The 23,192-nt window shown below is 38.3% G+C and overlaps 3 protein-coding genes across 4 annotated transcripts in view; 2 read left to right on the top strand and 1 right to left on the bottom strand.

The window, feature by feature from the left end:
- Positions 1-10,660, top strand: part of LOC117315427 — a 60,217-nt gene extending 49,557 nt beyond the window's left edge. Inside the window, 3 exon segments of the mRNA XM_033869612.1 lie at positions 175-280; positions 1,136-3,895; positions 4,486-10,660. Of these exon segments, the coding sequence (XP_033725503.1) occupies positions 175-280; positions 1,136-3,895; positions 4,486-4,696 (3,077 nt within the window). The 3' untranslated portion in view covers positions 4,697-10,660.
- Positions 10,661-11,198: 538 nt separating this feature from the next.
- Positions 11,199-23,060, bottom strand: LOC117315426 (RNA guanine-N7 methyltransferase activating subunit-like). The gene is made up of 4 exons (XM_033869611.1): positions 22,935-23,060; positions 15,872-16,156; positions 14,915-15,004; positions 11,199-11,827 (listed from the first exon to the last, which is right to left on the bottom strand). Exons 2-4 carry the CDS (start codon positions 16,012-16,014, stop codon positions 11,632-11,634), a joined length of 429 nt encoding a protein of 142 aa, XP_033725502.1. The 5' UTR covers positions 16,015-16,156; positions 22,935-23,060; the 3' UTR covers positions 11,199-11,631.
- The window catches only part of LOC117315424 (cyclin-H-like), a 32,773-nt gene continuing 32,634 nt past the window's right edge, over positions 23,054-23,192 (top strand). The window contains exon 1 of one of the 2 annotated variants that reach the window (XM_033869609.1): positions 23,054-23,162. The gene's annotated coding sequence lies outside the window, so the exon portion shown is untranslated. Of the gene's footprint in view, positions 23,176-23,192 lie in introns of both variants that reach the window. The other variant, XM_033869610.1, reaches the window with a different exon arrangement.

Raw genomic sequence — 23,192 nt, 5'->3', positions numbered from 1 at the left:
TCTGGCCGCTACATTTTATCCTCTCCTGTTACAGTTAGAATTCACCATCAATTTGTTTACATCATTTACATGTGTAAGGCAAGTTCTGTTGACTTTAATTAAGCTATACCACTGTAGTAGATTGTAAGTCAGTCTTGAACAATGTTATAGAAAATGTATATGTTTTACATACAGGCCCTTACACACGTGCGCTACACGAACTTGTTCAGCAGCTCAAGGCAAACAATGGACTAACTTCCAACACCATGAAGTTTGAAGCATTCATCTTTAGCCTACTCAAGTAAGTTTTTGTTAGCTCAACTTTAATCTCAACTGTTATACAGATGGGGCCACGGTGGCCGAGTGGTTAAGGTGTCCCGACACTTTATCACTAGCCCTCCACCTCTAGGTTGCGAGTTCGAAACCTACGTGGGACAGTTGCCAGGTACTGACCGTAGGCCGGTGGTTTTTCTCCGGGTACTCCAGCTTTCCTCCACCTCCAAACCTGGCACGTCTTTAAATGACCCTGGCTGTTAATAGGACGTTAAACAAAAATAAACCAAAAAAAAATTATACAGATATCACAGGAAGTGTTTAGAGTTATCTCCCTTGAATTAATATAGTGACCACAATAAAGATACAGGGATGATGTCTGCTGAAGTATCTCAGGAAACAAAAGTTTATTGTAACTTCTTCTCCTAAAGAACTGCACAGATTTCAATGAAACTTTATATTTGATAATGGTGCTACATGTACATCTCCAGCAGAATACACTGTTTCTCACAAAAATGACTAAAAGGGCACCCAGGATATAAATATATATCTTATTAACACCAAAATATGAACATTGTCCTGAAATTATCGCTTCTAAGACCAAAAGTTACATCAAAATGTAGATGCAATGCATGATATAATCTCTTCCATGTGCAATTTATTATTGTTAGCTTTGAATTCAAAAGATAGAAGAAGCTCAACCTTTTTAGAGAATGGTCATAGCATATGTATGTAACTTTTGTCATTGTATAAAAATATACAACGATCTATTCTTGTTTTCGAGTGATCATAAATACTTGCTGTTGTAGCACTTTTAAGTGAACAATAGATTTCATTGTTATTTGTATAATTTAGTGTAAAAATGTTTTTTTTTGTGTTCCAGTCTTCGCCTGCTGGACTACTGGATGGGCTACCTGAGGTACAGTGACACCATCACAGAAAAATACTACAATGCTGACGGAGTTATAGTTCTTGGCCGAACTGCCCACCAGGTGGAGTATGATGAAATGCTGACATCTCTCCAAGCTCTGGCAGTGTTGCCCTTCCAGCTAGGACTTGACTTCCTCATAGAGAAATATGCAAAGAGTAAATCTGCTTCCCCTTCACAAAGCCCCTGTAAAGGTCTCCCCCTTGGGAGCCCCACAGATGACAAACAGGCCCCAGCTAAGCCCCCACGACGTACCCCAACTGGTATCACCTCAAAAGCATGGGATTGGCTGAAAGGCGGAGCTACTGAGCCTCCTGTTGAACCAGCTGCAACAGAGTCCAATGGCATGATATCCAGCTTCACTGGCATATTAGGAAAGTGGACGGGATGGGACACCTCAAAGGGGGATGGGCAGCAGGCTCCTCCCACCAGCTGTCAATCACAACCACCAGCAAATCAGATTCAGTCAACTCCAAATGTAGTTAAGATTGAGAAAGATTCAGAAGAGCCTATGGTCCACCCACAAAAGCCAACAGGAAGGTGTCCTGTAGCAGAGGCAGAAGACTTCCCAGATGATAATTGTGGGACAGAAAACAAGGGAGACAAATCCTGTTCGCCTGTAAAATCTAAAGTCGAAAATTTGGAACCTACATCAGAAACTGTGGTTACTAAAGAAACATCTCCAAGTCATCAAAAGAGCACAACTGAAAAGAAAGTCACACATGAGAAGAAAGTTGTTGCCGAGAAGCTTGATCCTGATAAGGAAGAAGAAAGTCCTGTAAACGCTGAGAAGACCATGATCGAATCAGTTACTGGTATTACACAGAAACTCCTTGGCATGAGGAGCCAGCGAGAGAAACCAGCATACAGGAAAGGTGTAACTGACTATGACTTCAATAATGAGCAGGGAGAGAAATCGTCAGAAGGGAAAATGCCGGTAGAGAAAACACCCGGAGAGAAATCGTTGGGAGACAAATTGTCAGGAGAGAAATCGTCAGGAGAGAAAACGCCAGAAGAAGATACAACTGAGTCTTTGGCAGATAGTTCTCAACCTCCAACACAGAAGAGTTCAAAAGTAACAGAACAAGGAACTGATGATAAAGCTACTCCAGTTACAGGATCAAACAAACAATCACAAGTGAAACCTGAGGGAGAGAAGTTACAGACGTCAGCAGAACGCAAGTCCATGATTCCCATGGCAACCACGCGCCCAAGGAATTTGGGAACAACTAAGGGAAAGGTTGAGGCTAAGCCAACAGCGGGAAAAAACAAGTCGGGGTTGATTAAGCTGTTCGACAAACTGCTGTTGCCTAAAGACACCAAAGAACAACCAAAAGCCACACCAGCATCACAGATTCCCAAGATCAAGAATCGATGGAGTTGGGGAGCTGGGGCTCAGAATCCAGCACCGGAAAACGTCAGAACTGGTGCTGGGGCACGACCAAAATCTGTATGTGTTATGAAGACAGAGCCAACTCCAAAACAGGCATGCGCTGCTCCAGCAAAGAGGCGACCAATTACTACAACTACCAAGGAGGAGCCAAAAAACTTGAATGCCTCCCCAGTGACAAGAGTGGGAAGAGACCAAAATGGTGGACTCGGAAACGATCAAGCAGAATTAAACGCGACTCAGAGTAAAGGGGACGCAATTAAGGATGCAGAAATGTCCGCTCAAAATGCTATGAATGCTGGACAGGATCAACTTCTCACCATCCAGCTGGACAAGACCACTGGGGAGGCGTCACTACACCAGACCTTTCATGTTGACGATAACGGAGAGGCAAAACTTCGGCAGCGGTATCAGCTGGAGCAGACGGGCGAGGCTCGTGACCAGAACCTCACGGTACAGTGGGACCGATGCAGTCCCGTCAAACTGCAACAAACGGTGCACCTAGACCAACGACAGGCTAAGCTTCATCAGACCGTGGAGGTCGACCAGGATTCAGAGGGAGCAACACAGAACAAGGTGAGCCAGGTGGCAGCACCAGTCAAGGCAGGACAGGGGGCAGCACCAGTCAAGGCAGGCCAGGGGGCAGCACCAACCAAAGCAGATAGCAAGGATGCGAATGAAGGAACAGAAGGTGAAGATCAGGATGGAAACAAAGGAAAGAAAGGGAAAGGAGGCGACAAAAAGGCTGTGGCAGCAGGACGTGCTGCCTGGAAGGCAGTGGAGCGAGGACCAACTCTGTTTCTACCCACTAACTGTAAATTCCTTGACAACATTGAGAAACGTAACAATGATCCAGAGTCACCAAAGAGGAAAGCTTCACCAAACAGACGTTCCACACCTTCCAGTACAAATTCAAGTCCTGCTAATTCACCAAAGTCACCAAGAGCAAATAAGACCCGGAGACGTTGGTCTCTCCATGGCAACTCGATAAAAAAGGATTCTGCTGATTTAGATATTCTTAATTCCAATCCATCGGACACCAACATACTTAAGTCTGCTCCCTCAACTCCTTCCAAGGGGAAGACAGGCAAGGCTGACCATTCAAATAGCAGTGCAGATAAAACTGACCAATCAAAACCAAGCAAGTCTGATAAATCGAAAAATTCTGCCAAAAATCTGGCCAATGGTAAAGCAGCATGTGGGGAAAAAGAAAAAAAGAAGCTGGCGAATCAAAAAAGTAACAAAGAAGGGAAGGCTAGTAATGAAAAGAAGAGTTCCGATGAGAAGGAAGAAGGAGAGTTCCGATTTCTCAAACCAGTCTACAGGTATGCTTTTTTCTATAAATAAATTCTAAAAATTCTATGTTAAGTACTAAAATACTTAATTTCTAAAATTTTTTTTTTTTTTACAAAAAGCATTTAAATTTATATTGTGTACAGATATATAATATATATACAGTCAGGGAACTTGGTCTTAAAGTACTAATATAACAAAATTGCTTCAATTTTAATGGTCTGATCATGTAAGGTAGCATATACCCTTAACTCTCACAAAAATCAGGTATACTGTGTAAAGTAGCACATACCCTTAACTCCAATACAAATCACAGATTGTTCGGTAACATGTAGTCCTAAATCTAACACAAATCAGAGATACAATGTTATTGTAGCACTATTCTCTTAACTCTAAAACATTCACATGTGTAATGTGTAAGGTAGCATATACCCTTAACTCTCACAAAAATCAGGTATACTGTGTAAGGTAGCATATACCCTTAACTCTAATACAATCCACAGTATGATTTGGAAGGTTGCATAAACACTTATTTCTCATGCAAATCACAGGTTCAATTTGTAGGTCCAAATTGTATTCTAAATGATGAAGTTGCTAATGAAGTAAATCACCGATTTGACAGGTATATCCAGACACTGAAGGCCTACGAGGCTACCGATCCATCTTACCTATCGTACGGCGAGGGAGAGTACTTTGAGGTGCTGGCACAAATTGACGCGATCCGACTTTTCTGTGTCCAGGGAAAGAAGGAGGGTCTTATTCAACTCGAGGCTGTCAAATCCGTAACTGACAAGGATGAATTCCATGTTTTGCATGACAACTTTTATCGGTGATAATCATATATTGACTGGAACTTCACCCAAGGGAGGTAATTCACAGCAGAATCTACTGAAAAAGGAATTGTTGATGACAACACGAGTAGTCATGGATGAGACACAGCCATTCTTATAAAGGGAGATAATAAACAATGGAAAGATAATGTGAAGATTTCTGTTAAAGGGAGGTAATTTGATTATCTTTCTTGGATGCGTAAAATGTGATATCTGGAGTGAATGGACATTTCATGTATTTTTCTTGGTGATGTCTGAATAGATTTCATGTTTAGTTTAATTTCATGTTTTAAAAATTCTAATGTATTTGAATTTTTTCCATTCATAGGTGATATTTTATATAATCTGATGTATTGTCGTATTTCAATTGAATACTTGTAGATCACATGAGGGTGTTAGTATTGTGTTTTCAATGTAATAGTATAAGAATTTTGCTGACTAATGGATCACAATGGTTACTAATTTCCTTTGGTTCTTAAGGAAATGTTATCGAAAACCATGGCAACAAAATCCAGAGTAAATGGCAATAAAAACTAAGTGATAACAAATATGCAACAATTTTGTGTCAAATGAAGCAGGAAATTTGTCTGCGAGCTTACAATTAAACAAGTATCTGTCATTGCTGCCCTTATGAATTTGCAGCATGATCACAGCATAAATGCAGTATGAATGCAGCATGGAATTGCAATCATGCTGTGAAACTAGCAGTATGGTGCCAGCATAAAAGCAGCATGATTCCAGCATATGCTGCATTGCAGTCCATGCTGCAAATTGATAATGGTGGACGCAATCAAATATTATCTCTCATAATGACAATTAAGGTAGCTAGTTTAAGGTTACTGAAATATTGTTTTACCCTAGAAATTTAATTAACACAGCCAGGTGTTAAATAAACTGGTTCCTGCTGATATTCAGAATTTGAAGTGTTATTGGAATATATTAGATATATATACTAATATTATGGAAGCCTTTTCCCATCAGTTATAGTAAGAAATCATGCATCACTTTCAGTAATGACCAGTCATTTTAGTGGTGCTCTCTATTATTTCAAATCTTCCCAGACAACAGTAGAATGACGTTAATGGTTAATCTTTAAAGTATAGAATTTAATGAAGTTGATCTTCAACCTGTTACCATATTTCTCAAATTAGCCCCCTCCATAGTGCGAAATTTCAGTTCTGGAATTTGGAGAAGGTTAGCTTATTTGTGAAAAACATTTTTGGTTACTGTTTTAAAGCCAATTTTTTGTGGACATGTGTTTTTTTGCAGACAAATACGGTAAAAGTGTTATTAATGGGAACAAATTTTCATGTATGTATACTCATTTTTATCATCACCAACATCATTTATATATCTCGCCGGAAATGTTTTATTGTATACAGGACTGTATTGGAAACATAGGCTTGAGCTCATCTGTTAATGATGAGGATACTGAAGTAATGAAAGAAATGATTGACATTTAAGAGGATTGTGCTAATATGTAAATTAAATTTGCATTCCTTTATCGGGTTTGTACCGATTGTACCGGTATGATTCTACTTTACCGGTAATGGAACTCGTTGTATCAGCAGAACCGATCCAGTTTGCGTGGTTCTTTTTCTTGTTAAAACATACCACTTTGATCTAACATGGCTGAACTCTGATTCTTCAGCTGTCATTCAAATGTACTTTTTCTTAAATCGGAGACAGATCTCTTCATTTGAGATAAAATCGTAAACAAAATGTCATATATGTACAACGGAACTATTCACATATTGATTTTTCATCCTTTATGTTGAAAAAAAGGAAAGAAATCGGTATTTTGGTTTGAAGCTAGAGACAGTACCATCTTGGGAACTCAGTTTTGATTCCGTTGCGTTCCATTATTTGATACAATACCTATTTGGTACAACTGGTTCAAACTTGATAAAGGAATACACGTATAGTTAGTGTTTAAAAACAGATTAGAGATGGAGTTGGTCGAATGTTTTATATTTTGTCTGTCCATGTTCACTTGTATCAATGGTAGAGATCATTATTCACTGTAGAATAACCATTATTCACTGTAGAATAACCGTAGTAATATAAATACTCCAACGGCATGAGTTACCTCCCTTCCCTCGATATTGAGGGCCATTTTCGTTTATCAATTAAGGCTCAAACCCTTCATGACTTGAGGAATCTTTTAATCCAACTGTGTGAGTTATCTCCCTTCCTTATTTATTGAGGACCGTTTTTTTGTTGATCAAGGCCTAAACGGTTCATGTTATAAGGAATCATAATCCCATAGCGTGAGTTACCTCCCCTGCTAAATAGTTATACCATTGTTTATCATGGTCCGTAGAGTTGGACCGATTGGAAGAGTGGTTTGTTCATGAATTATGAGGATTGAACTCAAGATTTTATGTTGATTTCAGATGAGTCTTGACAAAGATCTTCAAGGTCTAAATTAATGTTCAAAAGTCCAGCAAGATTTACTGAAGAATCAGTTTTTTCAGAAAAATATAGAAATTAATTTGTACATCTATAAAGAAAATTTACCAGTTACAGTTACATGGAATTCTCAGAAACATTCGAACAAGTCCATGTCAAGATGCAAGATATCTGTTAAAAATGATAAAACAATTACTGTTTTAACGACCTTCCCCCTACAAAAACAATTATCTTAATTCTGTACACATCAAAAGAGATTTTATATACCAATTGATTAACTTACATTGTAAGTTCAGAACCCTTGTGTCACGCAATTCTCGAGTTAATTGTAAAATTATTTCAGTTGAAAAAATTTTGTTTGAAGAGAAAAATTCATTTGTGATTCAATGTCTACTGTTTGTGTGTCAAGTCAGCAGTGGGGCCGATTTGTCATCACTTAACAATCACAGTAATTAAATTATCACTAAATGTTATGTTTAATATCGCTTTGTATATTAGCTCAAACCACAAACCACACAAGTCAGTCCTTCCATCCCTTCTATTTTGAAATGGACTTGTCTTGGGTCCTACCACTATTAAGTGTAACAAAGGACTAAGTTTGTACAGATTTTACTGTGAGCCGACGTTTTAATTCGTTTGATGGTGAAAAAGCATGTATTCAAAGCTTTATATGATACATATTTTAAAAATTTCGTTTGTAATTTTCGTTTCATGTATTTCGTTTTAAATTACTGCGTAAAAAGCTAGAATTGAATATGAATTAGTTTACCGGTACGTTAGTGTGACTGTCGATCATCTGTTGAAAGATTTGAATAAATAAAGAATCTCTTACTCAATATTCCAAGGATATTACTATAGACTTATCAGAATATTTCGTACCTCGTACAGACATAATCCGTGGGTGAAAATATCAAAACTGATTTCATGGGTGAAAGTATTAATACTGATTTCATGGGTGAAAGTATTAATACTGATTTCATGGGTGAAAGTATTAATACTAAATTCAATATTTCGGAAATATTTCCCTCAGATTTATGTCGATGTTACATTTTGGTAAAAATAATGTTTTCAGTATTTTGAGATTCTGACATTCTCATCCGATTATCTGAACTACCAGTACTTTGATGTTTAGACAATATAGGGCTGGCTGGCATCATAATAACTGTAGATAGCCTTCTCCTGGGGAGGTCAAAGGTCACCATATTACATTGTTATATATTACAGTATATAATAGACAGTAAAAAAGAATACATTGTCATCATATTAACATTCACAAAGAGCATGGTCATTGGTCAGTTTGAAGAATGTCCGAGTTGTCCAACTCGATTAAAACTATCAGATCACGATTCTGTTTATACTCCATTAATCATGATCCTGATAAATCTTGATCACATTAAATTTTGATCTTGAATTTTTCATTGTAATTACCATTAATGTGACTAATTATATTTTAATATGGAAAAAATAGGTTGGTGTTACTTTCGTGTGCATCACAGAAAAAAGAATATATGAAATTAATAGACCCCGATTCTACTACTCCTGGACAGGTCATGGACATGTTTGTAGTCAATGTGGTAATTCTTCTTGCAACAATGTAGAACCCATATAAAACCAGATTTTCTTACCGAGAAAGCAGGAAGGAGGTGTTCACTGTTGCATGTTTGCATCTAGTTTAGCTATGATCTGGCAGTTTTACTCATAGAACCAGATCCTTCTCTTAAACAGATCACCAAAATGTTTGTTTCCAGTGTGGTTACTCTGGTAACAATATAGATTCCGATAGAGCCAGATCCTTCTTCTCCAATAAAGATCACCAAAATATTTGTATCCAGTGTGGTTACTATAGAAAAATATTGATTCTGATAGAGCCAGATTCTATTCTCTAATCTTTTACATCTAGTGGTTTAAATTTTTGTGAATCTCAGAACAATCTTAATTACTTTGATGTTTCCATTCGAAATATTGTATTTGTACTACTCTGGCAGGTCAAAGTCCTAAAATGACTCCACAAAATCGGAAGGGTCCTTTACTGATAACTTATTATAAATTTAATTATGCAACTTAAAGAGTGATGGAGTCATGCAGACAATTTTCTGACACGAATGGCTGCCCTTTTTTGGTACAGGTGAAGAAAAAAAAATAATGATAGAAATATAATTAAAAAAATATATCTAAATATCAATTTTCGCTTACTAGCATGCATGGGACTCTATGGGACTTTTGAAAAACCCCAAAATTGAATTGAGATAGGTTCAGCTATATAATGGTCAATACATACAGTAGGTATGTACATTGTCAGTTTACCCGTCATCCAAAGTATCAAAGTGACCACTGACCAGTATCAGATTTTCAAGTACATCTACCATCTGCTTAATAAGTGTCATTTAATTATATTTAATTTAAATAAAAACTGATGTATATTTCTCAAGTGTACAAATAACTGCTCTCACTGTATATGAGTTTGTAATGGTAGTCGTTTCGGACTGGTGATAGTCTAGTACGAAACTCTGTCACCCTATTGTCCTCGTACTGTAATGAGTCTCCTCTCATTGATGTATTCTGTACGTATTAGACACATTCTTTCACAATTTGTATCAAGCTACGATCATGGTTTCATCATCTAAATCTATATTCATCCTCTAAAATATTCTTCACTTCATTCCTCATTAGCATTATATTCATAATCTAAATTTACATTCAAACTCATTTGCATATTAATATTCTAGATATTAATTCATTTGCATTATATTCATATTCTAGGTACTGTATTAATGTCCATTAGCATCTTCATCTTCTAGATATTCATATGCATATTCATATCATCAAAAATAGCATTACCTGGGTAATTAGCATATTAGATACTTTAATTAACTTCAAGGATAGGATATAAATATTCATCTTTTCAAGATTAGAATACCATATTCAGAAAAACTTCATTGTTTTACAAAGTATGTGTAGAATACATGCATGTTCACTTCAAAAAATAATATAGTCATTAAATATATGTCTAATTAATAATTAATTAGTATAATCCCTCGTATGTAGATAAGTGTTCATTTCCTTTGTTGTGATAGTTACCGACCCCTGATTGACCAATCAAACTTCATTTCCTGTGTGGTGCGGGATCTCTGATCTTGTTTTAGTAAATATATTGACATATTTCTTACTATTCGCAAACTTTGAAATCCACATCACTAGAAATTCAAATTCCGTTGGGTGTTTGAGTTTTCGACCAAGATGTAATTTGTTTGTCTGAGGGTCACCATGGTAACAGTGTTAAACGCTTTACACATTTGTTTTATCTGTTATTTTTTTTACCCTGAGTGCAATATTTCTCCGTTTTGTTTTGTTCATACTTGTTAATTAATTTATTGAATCAATAATATATTCATGTTTTTATGTCATTCTAACAATGACCTTGATACATATTTTAAAGATTTAAACATGTCTCCTGTATATCTAGTCGACCTTGTGTTGTTGACGAAGTTTTTGTGATATTTCAAAATTTCAGTTTTATGGCTTTTTCGTGACTATAATAAAGCATTACTTACTCAACTATGTCGTGTTGTTTTGATATCATTGTTAGTAAAAGAAAATCAAATTAAATCTTCAACTGACAGGAGCTAGAGTGACCTACTTTATTTGACCTAATAAGCACCGGTCCCTCTGCCCCAATTTTTCAGGAAAAGATAATGGGTATGCTAATTGAAACATAAACATTTCCATACCCCACTGATCTGCCAATATATTCTTCAATATTTTAAGTCTCTAGATTGTATTTCCTATACATAATGCCAATATTAATATTCAGTATTTTAACCAAAGTTTCTAGATTGAATTTTCTATACATAAAGGTATGTAAACAAATAATTTTTTTACACAAAAATTTTCTCTGTGCAAGGTATTCTAAAGCGCAATCCCTATGTCTTTTTTGTAAGTGAAAAGTGTGCTTATTAGGCCAAATATGGTATAATGCTTCATTCAAAATTCTACTTCGATAATTTACTCAGGAAAACATCTAGCGAAGTACCGTCCAAATCAGTCAAGAACTCGATAGTCAACTCTGAAAATTAAAAAAAATAAAATAAAATGGTTGAATTATTAAAGAATGGAATTTTATTTAAAATGTGAACCATTAGAATTTGATTTTGATGATGTTTATTTGATGTGCTGCAAGCAATGACCGACAGGATGACACCAATATACACATGTACCTTGAACAAAGATTGGCTTATATAAGCCAATGAACTTCCTAAATCAAGGCGTTAGCTTCTTTTAACCTGCATCATGATCATCCTTTTAATGACAATACATTTCATACATCATTTAAATTTGTCTCAATGCTGTTTGATGTACATACAATGTATATATATTTCGATCATTTGAACACATATATTGCAATATTGAAGTTGAACACAAGATGACGCCACAATGCAACATGAAATGTGTCAACGTTTCTTAGAATCATATTTGGACTCCTAAAAATCACACCAGGAAAACACCACAGTCACAGTCCATAACACTGTTCAGTATGGCTGGTATCTCCGTTCATGTCTCTGGTTGCCATGACCCCAGTGACCTTGACCTTGGTGGTGGTCATAACGACCTTGGTCTCTATGGCCTTGATGTCGTCTGTCGTTTTCATAGCCACCATGTGACTGGTTGCCATAGTTTCTGTTACCATAGTTACCTCGCTGGTGATACCCTCTTCCACCTCTGCCTCTGTGAATAATAAAAAAAATTCCTAAAAATCTATTTCTACTGCCTTGTAATTAATTAAAATTCCTCAAGCTTTTTGTCCAGAAAGATAGTACACAGCAAACGATGTTTAAACTGGTTTTAACGAAAATTCAAAACAGGACATAGAAATATATTTCTTTTCCTGGACAGTGTTATCCACAACTGCACCAGGGTGAGATTTTCTTTTCTCCCATACCTCATAGGGTTATCCGGAGGTTGCTGGGGAAAAGATAAATCGATCTTACACAGGGTGGGTAAAGACAGCCGGCACGCGTTATACTGTATGATGCTGATAACAATGACGTAACGTCATCATTTTACGTCGAGTAACCAAGTCGTAAATGATCACATCATCAATATTAATTTTGACGCACATTCCACAGAGCATTGAAGATGGCAATGAAAAACTTTCATAAAAACTTACGTTTGGTTGCAAGTATGTGAGAAAAATAATAAATCACGGGTCTGTCCACGAACAAGGATATCTCAACCCTCATGTGAGAGCTTGGCTGGCCAGCACTCGGCAAGCCTCGTGCTGACTGGCCAAACTCTTACACTCGGGTTGAGATATCCCTGTCCACGGAACAGACCTGTGATAGATTCTATTATTCTCTTACCCTGGACAGGGATATCCACAGTTTTACCAGGGTGAGATTTTCTTTTCTCTTACCCTGGACAGGGATATCCACAGTTCTGTAAATATTGACGTTACCCAAGGGGATGAAAGTTTCTATTATTCTCTTACCCTGGACAGGGATACCCACAGTTTTACCAGGGTGAGATTTTCTTATCTCACCCCTGTGGAAAAGACAAGCTACACATGCTCTGTACTTTGCACGTTCTCAACAATTACATTTCGTCACGGCATCAATATCATTACGTCACGATAACAGTACAATGACGTCACATCGACGATTCAATCACGTCCCGTCAACATTGCCTTGATGTAACATCAATATTAGATACATAAGAGGGTAAACAGGGTAAGAGAAAAATAATCATTCGCCCCCATGGAAGTGAGACGGGAATTTTAACCCTTGGGGTAAGATAATTAAGCTACCTAACACTCGACAAGCCTCATGTTTGGTAACTTAAGAATCTTCCCCAAGGGTTGAGATTCCCCTGTCTCGCCCCCCAGGGGGTTAAAGATTCTATTAATCTCACTTTAGGGATAAGACAAGCTTCACATGCTCTTTGAGTGTGCTCTTGTTCTCAATATATAGGGTGAGGTCATGCACTGACTGACCTGACCCGGAACTCATCTTACAAATGTTTGTCTGCTTCATCCACAAAAGGAATTAAGAAGTAACTATCAGAATTAACTGAGTGTTTGGTGTTCTTTTTGACAAGGTTATCGGAACTATATTTTGTATGAAATCAACATCGTAAGGTGTAAAGCGTCTGCTGCAGCCTTATCACAACTGTCATCTGCCGTCCACGTGTTGTGGTTTACATACGTTTGGATTTAATTCACACTTCGATTGGAAAACAGGGTAAAAGCAAAATAATGATTCATCCCTTTTAAGGATGAAGCAGAGAGTTTGAGAACTTTATAATCTCCCTGAGAGTTGAGATCCCCCTATCTCCCCCCAAAAGGGGTGAAAGACTTTATTGATTTCTAGGGTTGATATAGCTTGTCCTAACCATGAAAAATCTAATACCGGTAAAACTGTGGATATCCCTGTCAAGGCACGAGAAATAGAGGTTACACAACGAGTGGTTGTTGGATATGTAATTTAAAAGTTACAAAAGCCCGAGCTCTCAAGGTAAGTGATAGCTGGATTACCATGTGAAGTAATCGAGAAATACAGGGATAGATTGGTACGTTCATTGGTAATCAAAGGGAGATAACTCTATTGTATTGCATACATTGCATATGAAATATATTAATATAAATTACTTTAAACTAAATCTGAAAATAATTTATTATATTTCGTTCATCCTTAACTAAAAAATATCCGAGAAATACAGGGATATATTGATACGTTCATTGGTGATCAAAGGGAGATAACTCTATTGTATTGCATACATTGCATATGAAATATAATAAATTACTTTAAACTAAATCTGAAAATAATTTATTATATTTCGTTCATCCTTAACTAAAAAATATCCAAGAAAGATAGGTATAGAGTGGTACGTTCATTGGTGATCAAAGGGACATAACTCTATTGTATTGGAGCATGAAACCGGATTATTAATGAGTCTCCTCTCCTGTACTATAGCCGCATATACAAAACCAGACTCCATCTTCCACTCTAACACCGCACCCAACACAATCTACAAGCGACTACAAAACTTTGTAGACCGCATATATATACAAAATATGCTTCAAATTTTGATTTTAACTCTTTACCATTTAGCACTCCCTATACTTTACCACCTAATGACGACATCTGACGCCCCTACCTGTATCCCTAATGATGACATATGACGACCTTTTCAAATTTGCCACCTTTTTGTAGGGAAACCCCTCCCCCCTCCCCTATCCACATTTTGTCCTAGATTTTTTTGAATAAATGATCTATTCTCAGCAAGTGGTGTCCCATAGTAGACCAATCAGACAACGGGAAATATTTTAGGGATTTAGAAGAATTTAGAACAAGAGTCTGATTCCGACTCAATTCAAGAGATTATTGCAGACATTTTTAATTCTGATGATGAAGGAGAGTTTAGTGGTTTTGAACTAGGTGATGATGATGTTTCAAACAGTATTTTAGGAAAAATCACACATAGGTACTGGTAATTTGCCTGTAAATAACATTCTAGTGATTTTTACCTGGCTCGCAGACTTACCTGTAAATATGAGTTGAAGTGAAACTTTATTTTTGGATTTGCAAACTAAAATTCAATTCTGGAGACTCTCATGATTAATTTGGTGTATGACAATTATCTTCAACAATAAATTATTTTCTTCTCAGTGATTTAAATCATTAATTAATTCAAATTTCAGTTAGCTATTAATCATTCCAGGGCTTCCCCAAGTATAGCTTTTGGGGAAATAGCAGGGGCGTCATATGTAGTCATTAGGTGGTAAAGAGTTAAAAAGGTATGTGGTAGAATACAAACCTATTACGGTCAAAGTTTCTGTTTTGTTTCGGGAACCAGTTCTTCACACATGGAGGTGGGGCTTTGCTGGACTGTAGCAGATCTTGGTAACTAAAAAACAGAAATCTTAAAATGACAAACATCCACAACAACTGGGACTTGTGTAGGGCCTGTCTGGGGCCAATAATCGATGGACCCATGTTTATACCCAATTTCAATCTTTTATTTCCCAAGCGAAGATTTGAAATATTTCAGTTGATTTAATTTACTATATTTGGCCCCACCCATCAGCCCCTAGGGGTCAGTCAGGGCTAACATGTACATGCCATCAAACTGTCATCCCATGCTGATAATGTTAGAATGAATTCCAATCGAAATCAAACAAATTAGTGTCAAAAATGTGATTTCCCTATATACTATGGTAAAGTTTACCCCCTCCCCAGGGGCAAACATAAGACCCCTGGTTCATGTCATGAAATTCACAATTTTGGTAAAGCACCTTACATATGTAAGACCCTTCCATCTATGAAGAGTATTTGATTTCACCATATCTGAGAGTTAGAGAAGAAGATTTTTGAAGTTTTAGTCAATTTGACCCATTTTAGCTCCGCCCCTCTGCCCCTGAGGGGTGGGGACCATATAATTCACGATTTTGGTTGACCTTTAGCCATAGAATTTGGTTTAGGGGTTTTGGAGAAGAAGGCGAAAATGTAAATTGTTTACGGACAGACGCACGACGACGGACAAAAGAGGATGAGAATAGGTCACTTGAGACTTTGTCTCAGGTGACCTAATAAATGGAAAAAAACATCTATGATTCTCATTTTCAAAGAATAGATAGGATATATTGATACATTTATAGAAATGTAAAGGATTTTTCAGAATCATGTGGGTCATTCAGGAAAATTCTGGGCCAAAGGCCCCCTCCAAAATGATCCCTGATAATCAGGTGACCTGATACTCTCTACATTTTAATACCTGTCATCCGTGGAAGAGTACCGATCGGCAAACATCTCTTCATACATCTTCACTACAGCCTCTTCACTATCTCCCGGAGACCCTGTACTGTCTAGAGACCCAGTACTGTCGACATCATCAGTGGTGCCCTCGACGTCAGCCATCAGTCTGTCTCACAGTGATCAGTCAATACAATGGTCCTCAATGAATCGGCACTGAACAATGGTCCTCAATATATCGGCACTAAACAATAGTCCAATTAAGTGTAAGCTTTTGGGATGTTGTGAAACTGCTACATTACCATATCTGGGAAAAATGAATGTAATTAACAAGCATTTAGATATTATATTACTATAATGTATATCAATTAACTTTATAACAGAAATGTTTATTACAATTTAATTTCATTTGCTGTTTTCATGAGTTGATGACATCAGAAATCATGATACCCATATATACCCAGAAAAGTTTGTGCCATAAATTAACAGTATGGCAGCATGAAATGTATATAAGTCTTATAGGAAGGAGAAGTGAAAAATGCCTCGTCTCAGCTTGGCCTCAAACTACCAGCCTCTGTGAGCAGTACATCAACCAGGCTAAAGAGAAATTCTCATAAGCAGGAAGAAGTACAGTAATTAAGGTATGTGGTCTAGCTGTACAGTAATCAAGGTATGTGGCCTAGCTGTACAGTAATTAAGGTATGTGGTCTAGCTGTACAGTAATTAAGGTATGTGGCCTAGCTGTACAGTAACTAAGGTATGTGGTCTAGCTGTACAGTAATTAAGGTATGTGGCCTAGCTGTACAGTAATCAAGGTATGTGGTCTAGCTGTACAGTAATTAAGGTATGTGGTCTAGCTGTACAGTAATTAAGGTATGTGGTCTAGCTGTACAGTAATCAAGGTATGTGGCCTAGCTGTACAGTAATCAAGGTATGTGGCCTAGCTGTACAGTAACTAAGGTATGTGGCCTAGCTGTACAGTAATCAAGGTATGTGGTCTAGCTGTACAGTAATCAAGGTATGTGGTCTAGCTGTACAGTAATCAAGGTATGTGGTCTAGCTGTACAGTAATCAAGGTATGTGGCCTAGCTGTACAGTAATTAAGGTATGTGGTCTAGCTGTACAGTAACTAAGGTATGTGGCCTAGCTGTACAGTAATTAAGGTATGTGGCCTAGCTGTACAGTAATTAAGGTATGTGGCCTAGCTGTACAGTAATCAAGGTATGTGGTCTAGCTGTACAGTAATCAAGGTATGTGGCCTAGCTGTACAGTAATCAAGGTATGTGGCCTAGCTGTACAGTAATCAAGGTATGTGGCCTAGCTGTACAGTAATTAAGGTATGTGGTCTAGCTGTACAGTAATTAAGGTATGTGGTCTAGCTGTACAGTAATTAAGGTATGTGGTCTAGCTGTACAGTAATCAAGGTATGTGGCCTAGCTGTACAGTAATCAAGGTATGTGGCCTAGCTGTACAGTAATCAAGGTATGTGGCCTAGCTGTACAGTAATTAAGGTATGTGGCCTAGCTGTACAGTAATCAAGGTATGTGGTCTAGCTGTACAGTAATCAAGGTATGTGGCCTAGCTGTACAGTAATCAAGGTATGTGGCCTAGCTGTACAGTAATCAAGGTATGTGGCCTAGCTGTACAGTAATCAAGGTATGTGGCCTAGCTGTACAGTAATCAAGGTATGTGGCCTAGCTGTACAGTAATTAAGGTATGTGGCCTAGCTGTACAGTAATTAAGGTATGTGGCCTAGCTGTACAGTAATTAAGGTATGTGGCCTAGCTGTACAGTAACTAAGGTATGTGGCCTAGCTGTACAGTAATTAAGGTATGTGGCCTAGCTGTACAGTAATCAAGGTATGTGGCCTAGCTGTACAGTAATTAAGGTATGTGGCCTAGCTGTACAGTAATTAAGGTATGTGGCCTAGCTGTACAGTAATCAAGGTATGTGGCCTAGCTGTACAGTAATTAAGGTATGTGGCCTAGCTGTACAGTAATCAAGGTATGTGGCCTAGCTGTACAGTAATCAAGGTATGTGGCCTAGCTGTACAGTAACCAAGGTATGTGGCCTAGCTGTACAGTAATCAAGGTATGTGGCCTAGCTGTACAGTAATCAAGGTATGTGGCCTAGCTGTACAGTAACCAAGGTATGTGGCCTAGCTGTACAGTAATCAAGGTATGTGGCCTAGCTGTACAGTAATTAAGGTATGTGGCCTAGCTGTACAGTAACTAAGGTATGTGGCGTATAGCTGTACAGTAATCAAGGTATGTGGCCTAGCTGTACAGTAATCAAGGTATGTGGTCTAGCTGTACAGTAATCAAGGTATGTGGCCTAGCTGTACAGTAATCAAGGTATGTGGCCTAGCTGTACAGTAATCAAGGTATGTGGCCTAGCTGTACAGTAATCAAGGTATGTGGCCTAGCTGTACAGTAATCAAGGTATGTGGCCTAGCTGTACAGTAACCAAGGTATGTGGCCTAGCTGTACAGTAACCAAGGTATGTGGCCTAGCTGTACAGTAACTAAGGTATGTGGCGTATAGCTGTACAGTAATCAAGGTATGTGGCCTAGCTGTACAGTAATCAAGGTATGTGGTCTAGCTGTACAGTAATCAAGGTATGTGGTCTAGCTGTACAGTAATCAAGGTATGTGGTCTAGCTGTACAGTAATCAAGGTATGTGGCCTAGCTGTACAGTAATCAAGGTATGTGGCCTAGCTGTACAGTAATTAAGGTATGTGGTCTAGCTGTACAGTAACTAAGGTATGTGGCCTAGCTGTACAGTAATTAAGGTATGTGGCCTAGCTGTACAGTAATTAAGGTATGTGGCCTAGCTGTACAGTAATCAAGGTATGTGGCCTAGCTGTACAGTAATCAAGGTATGTGGCCTAGCTGTACAGTAATCAAGGTATGTGGCCTAGCTGTACAGTAATCAAGGTATGTGGCCTAGCTGTACAGTAATTAAGGTATGTGGTCTAGCTGTACAGTAATCAAGGTATGTGGCCTAGCTGTACAGTAATTAAGGTATGTGGCCTAGCTGTACAGTAATCAAGGTATGTGGCCTAGCTGTACAGTAATCAAGGTATGTGGCCTAGCTGTACAGTAATCAAGGTATGTGGCCTAGCTGTACAGTAATCAAGGTATGTGGCCTAGCTGTACAGTAATCAAGGTATGTGGCCTAGCTGTACAGTAATTAAGGTATGTGGTCTAGCTGTACAGTAATCAAGGTATGTGGCCTAGCTGTACAGTAATCAAGGTATGTGGCCTAGCTGTACAGTAATTAAGGTATGTGGTCTAGCTGTACAGTAATTAAGGTATGTGGCCTAGCTGTACAGTAATTAAGGTATGTGGCCTAGCTGTACAGTAATCAAGGTATGTGGCCTAGCTGTACAGTAATTAAGGTATGTGGCCTAGCTGTACAGTAATCAAGGTATGTGGCCTAGCTGTACAGTAATCAAGGTATGTGGCCTAGCTGTACAGTAACCAAGGTATGTGGCCTAGCTGTACAGTAATCAAGGTATGTGGCCTAGCTGTACAGTAATCAAGGTATGTGGCCTAGCTGTACAGTAACCAAGGTATGTGGCCTAGCTGTACAGTAATCAAGGTATGTGGCCTAGCTGTACAGTAATTAAGGTATGTGGCCTAGCTGTACAGTAACTAAGGTATGTGGCGTATAGCTGTACAGTAATCAAGGTATGTGGCCTAGCTGTACAGTAATCAAGGTATGTGGCCTAGCTGTACAGTAATCAAGGTATGTGGCCTAGCTGTACAGTAATCAAGGTATGTGGCCTAGGTGTACAGTAATCAAGGTATGTGGCCTAGCTGTACAGTAATCAAGGTATGTGGCCTAGCTGTACAGTAATCAAGGTATGTGGCCTAGCTGTACAGTAACCAAGGTATGTGGCCTAGCTGTACAGTAACTAAGGTATGTGGCCTAGCTGTACAGTAACTAAGGTATGTGGCGTATAGCTGTACAGTAATCAAGGTATGTGGCCTAGCTGTACAGTAATCAAGGTATGTGGTCTAGCTGTACAGTAATCAAGGTATGTGGCCTAGCTGTACAGTAATCAAGGTATGTGGCCTAGCTGTACAGTAATCAAGGTATGTGGCCTAGCTGTACAGTAATCAAGGTATGTGGCCTAGCTGTACAGTAATTAAGGTATGTGGTCTAGCTGTACAGTAACTAAGGTATGTGGCCTAGCTGTACAGTAATTAAGGTATGTGGCCTAGCTGTACAGTAATTAAGGTATGTGGTCTAGCTGTACAGTAATCAAGGTATGTGGCCTAGCTGTACAGTAATCAAGGTATGTGGCCTAGCTGTACAGTAATCAAGGTATGTGGCCTAGCTGTACAGTAATTAAGGTATGTGGTCTAGCTGTACAGTAATCAAGGTATGTGGCCTAGCTGTACAGTAATTAAGGTATGTGGCCTAGCTGTACAGTAATCAAGGTATGTGGCCTAGCTGTACAGTAATCAAGGTATGTGGCCTAGCTGTACAGTAATCAAGGTATGTGGCCTAGCTGTACAGTAATCAAGGTATGTGGCCTAGCTGTACAGTAATCAAGGTATGTGGCCTAGCTGTACAGTAATCAAGGTATGTGGCCTAGCTGTACAGTAATCAAGGTATGTGGTCTAGCTGTACAGTAATCAAGGTATGTGGCCTAGCTGTACAGTAATCAAGGTATGTGGCCTAGCTGTACAGTAATTAAGGTATGTGGTCTAGCTGTACAGTAATTAAGGTATGTGGTCTAGCTGTACAGTAATTAAGGTATGTGGCCTAGCTGTACAGTAACTAAGGTATGTGGCCTAGCTGTACAGTAATTAAGGTATGTGGCCTAGCTGTACAGTAATTAAGGTATGTGGCCTAGCTGTACAGTAATCAAGGTATGTGGCCTAGCTGTACAGTAATCAAGGTATGTGGCCTAGCTGTACAGTAATTAAGGTATGTGGCCTAGCTGTACAGTAATCAAGGTATGTGGCCTAGCTGTACAGTAATCAAGGTATGTGGCCTAGCTGTACAGTAATCAAGGTATGTGGCCTAGCTGTACAGTAATCAAGGTATGTGGCCTAGCTGTACAGTAATCAAGGTATGTGGCCTAGCTGTACAGTAATCAAGGTATGTGGCCTAGCTGTACAGTAATCAAGGTATGTGGCCTAGCTGTACAGTAATCAAGGTATGTGGCCTAGCTGTACAGTAATCAAGGTATGTGGCCTAGCTGTACAGTAATCAAGGTATGTGGTCTAGCTGTACAGTAATCAAGGTATGTGGCCTAGCTGTACAGTAATCAAGGTATGTGGCCTAGCTGTACAGTAATTAAGGTATGTGGTCTAGCTGTACAGTAATTAAGGTATGTGGTCTAGCTGTACAGTAATTAAGGTATGTGGCCTAGCTGTACAGTAACTAAGGTATGTGGCCTAGCTGTACAGTAATTAAGGTATGTGGCCTAGCTGTACAGTAATTAAGGTATGTGGCCTAGCTGTACAGTAATCAAGGTATGTGGCCTAGCTGTACAGTAATCAAGGTATGTGGCCTAGCTGTACAGTAATTAAGGTATGTGGCCTAGCTGTACAGTAATCAAGGTATGTGGCCTAGCTGTACAGTAATCAAGGTATGTGGCCTAGCTGTACAGTAATCAAGGTATGTGGCCTAGCTGTACAGTAATCAAGGTATGTGGCCTAGCTGTACAGTAATCAAGGTATGTGGCCTAGCTGTACAGTAATCAAGGTATGTGGCCTAGCTGTACAGTAATCAAGGTATATGTGGCCTAGCTGTACAGTTATTAAGGTATGTGGTCTAGCTGTACAGTAATTAAGGTATGTGGCCTAGCTGTACAGTAATTAAGGTATGTGGCCTAGCTGTACAGTAATTAAGGTATGTGGCCTAGCTATAGATATACTCCACACTTTTACACTTCTCCATCCTAGCTTCCGCAGTCTAGATCTTCTCTTCACAAAGCAATCACAACCCTGGTTCTTTAGCTGCAACAAAACTTCTCAATGATCCTATAGCTATAGATTGAAGCACAGGTGCTTGACTCGTTTTATGAAAAAATAACATATAATAGCACATTTATCTCATTTATATGTACTCTTATTATCTTATATGTTATTATTTTATAAAACGAGTCAGGCACCTGTGACTGAAGTGGTCTTTGACACCAAATGTCCTGGCCTGACCACAGGGGCATGTCTAGATCTAGTCTTATATGAAAAAATAGCCAGAAATACCTAATTTAGGTATTTCTGGCTATTTTTTATTATAAGACTAGACATGCCCATGTGGTCTTACCCTGTTGGGCCTTGCCTGAACTAGAGCAGCCTCTTACTCTCCTAGCAGATATCAGGATGTTCATCGTATGGCGCGGGAAGGATGTCATAATTAAATATTTTTGCCTGGGCAAAATTATTTCTGCATAGGCAAAAATCAAATATTGCTTAGGCAAAAATATTTCAGCCTAGGCAGAAATCGAATTTTGCCTAGGGAATATTATTTTTGCTTAGGAAGAAATATTTTTGCGTAGGCTAAAAACTAATTTTGCCTAAGCAATATTATTTTTGCCTAAGCAAAATTTGATTTCTTCCTAGGCAAAATTATTTAGTTATGACATCCTTCCCGCGCCATACATCAGAACAATCACCATAAATAAGGATATGTACACTCTTACACGTTAGCTCTAGCACAGGTAGTGGTACTTATGGACATGATTATGATGTTTTTAATAAAAATAGTATGTTATAGATGATTAAATTATTGTATTACCATCGCATGGTTAAGTTGTATAAAAATATATCATACCTTGGTCCTATAAATATCAGTATTTATAAGACCAAGGTATTTTTTTTTAAGCAAGCATGCTATTGTAATACAATAAGTTACTCGTCTATAACATGATATTTTTTAAAACATCATAATCATGTCCACAAGTACCTGCGAGCCATAACAGCCAAGTTTTCCTGAAAATTGACAAGGCTGATACACTAAACATCATGTGTTATGTGAACAAATGAATCCTAAGAAAATCAGACGGCTGTAAACATAACATTCAGGTGAAATGTACGCTGTTTTAACAGCAACGTTTTTCTCACCGTTCTCACCACCGAATTTGCCACTGTCTGTTGTGAGTCAGCGTGAATAAAGCGCACTGTCAATTTCAACGTTTGGTTCAAACACTTCATTGACCAAGAGATGTTGGATCCGGAACCGTTTCTGATCTTACATCGTGAACAGCTGCTTCCGGACTGAAAGGATGCGACTGAAACCGAATGCAATCTGAACTTGGTATAAATCGAGCAGTAGATAATGTTTTTCTGAAGGTAAATTCGTATGGTATTCACTTTCAATGT

The sequence above is a fragment of the Pecten maximus genome, chromosome 17 (genome assembly GCF_902652985.1).
Source record: "Pecten maximus chromosome 17, xPecMax1.1, whole genome shotgun sequence".
Taxonomy (NCBI): Eukaryota; Metazoa; Mollusca; class Bivalvia; order Pectinida; family Pectinidae; genus Pecten; species Pecten maximus.
Note: the sequence above shows the minus strand (reverse complement) of the source record. Positions and strands in the feature narration are given on the sequence as shown.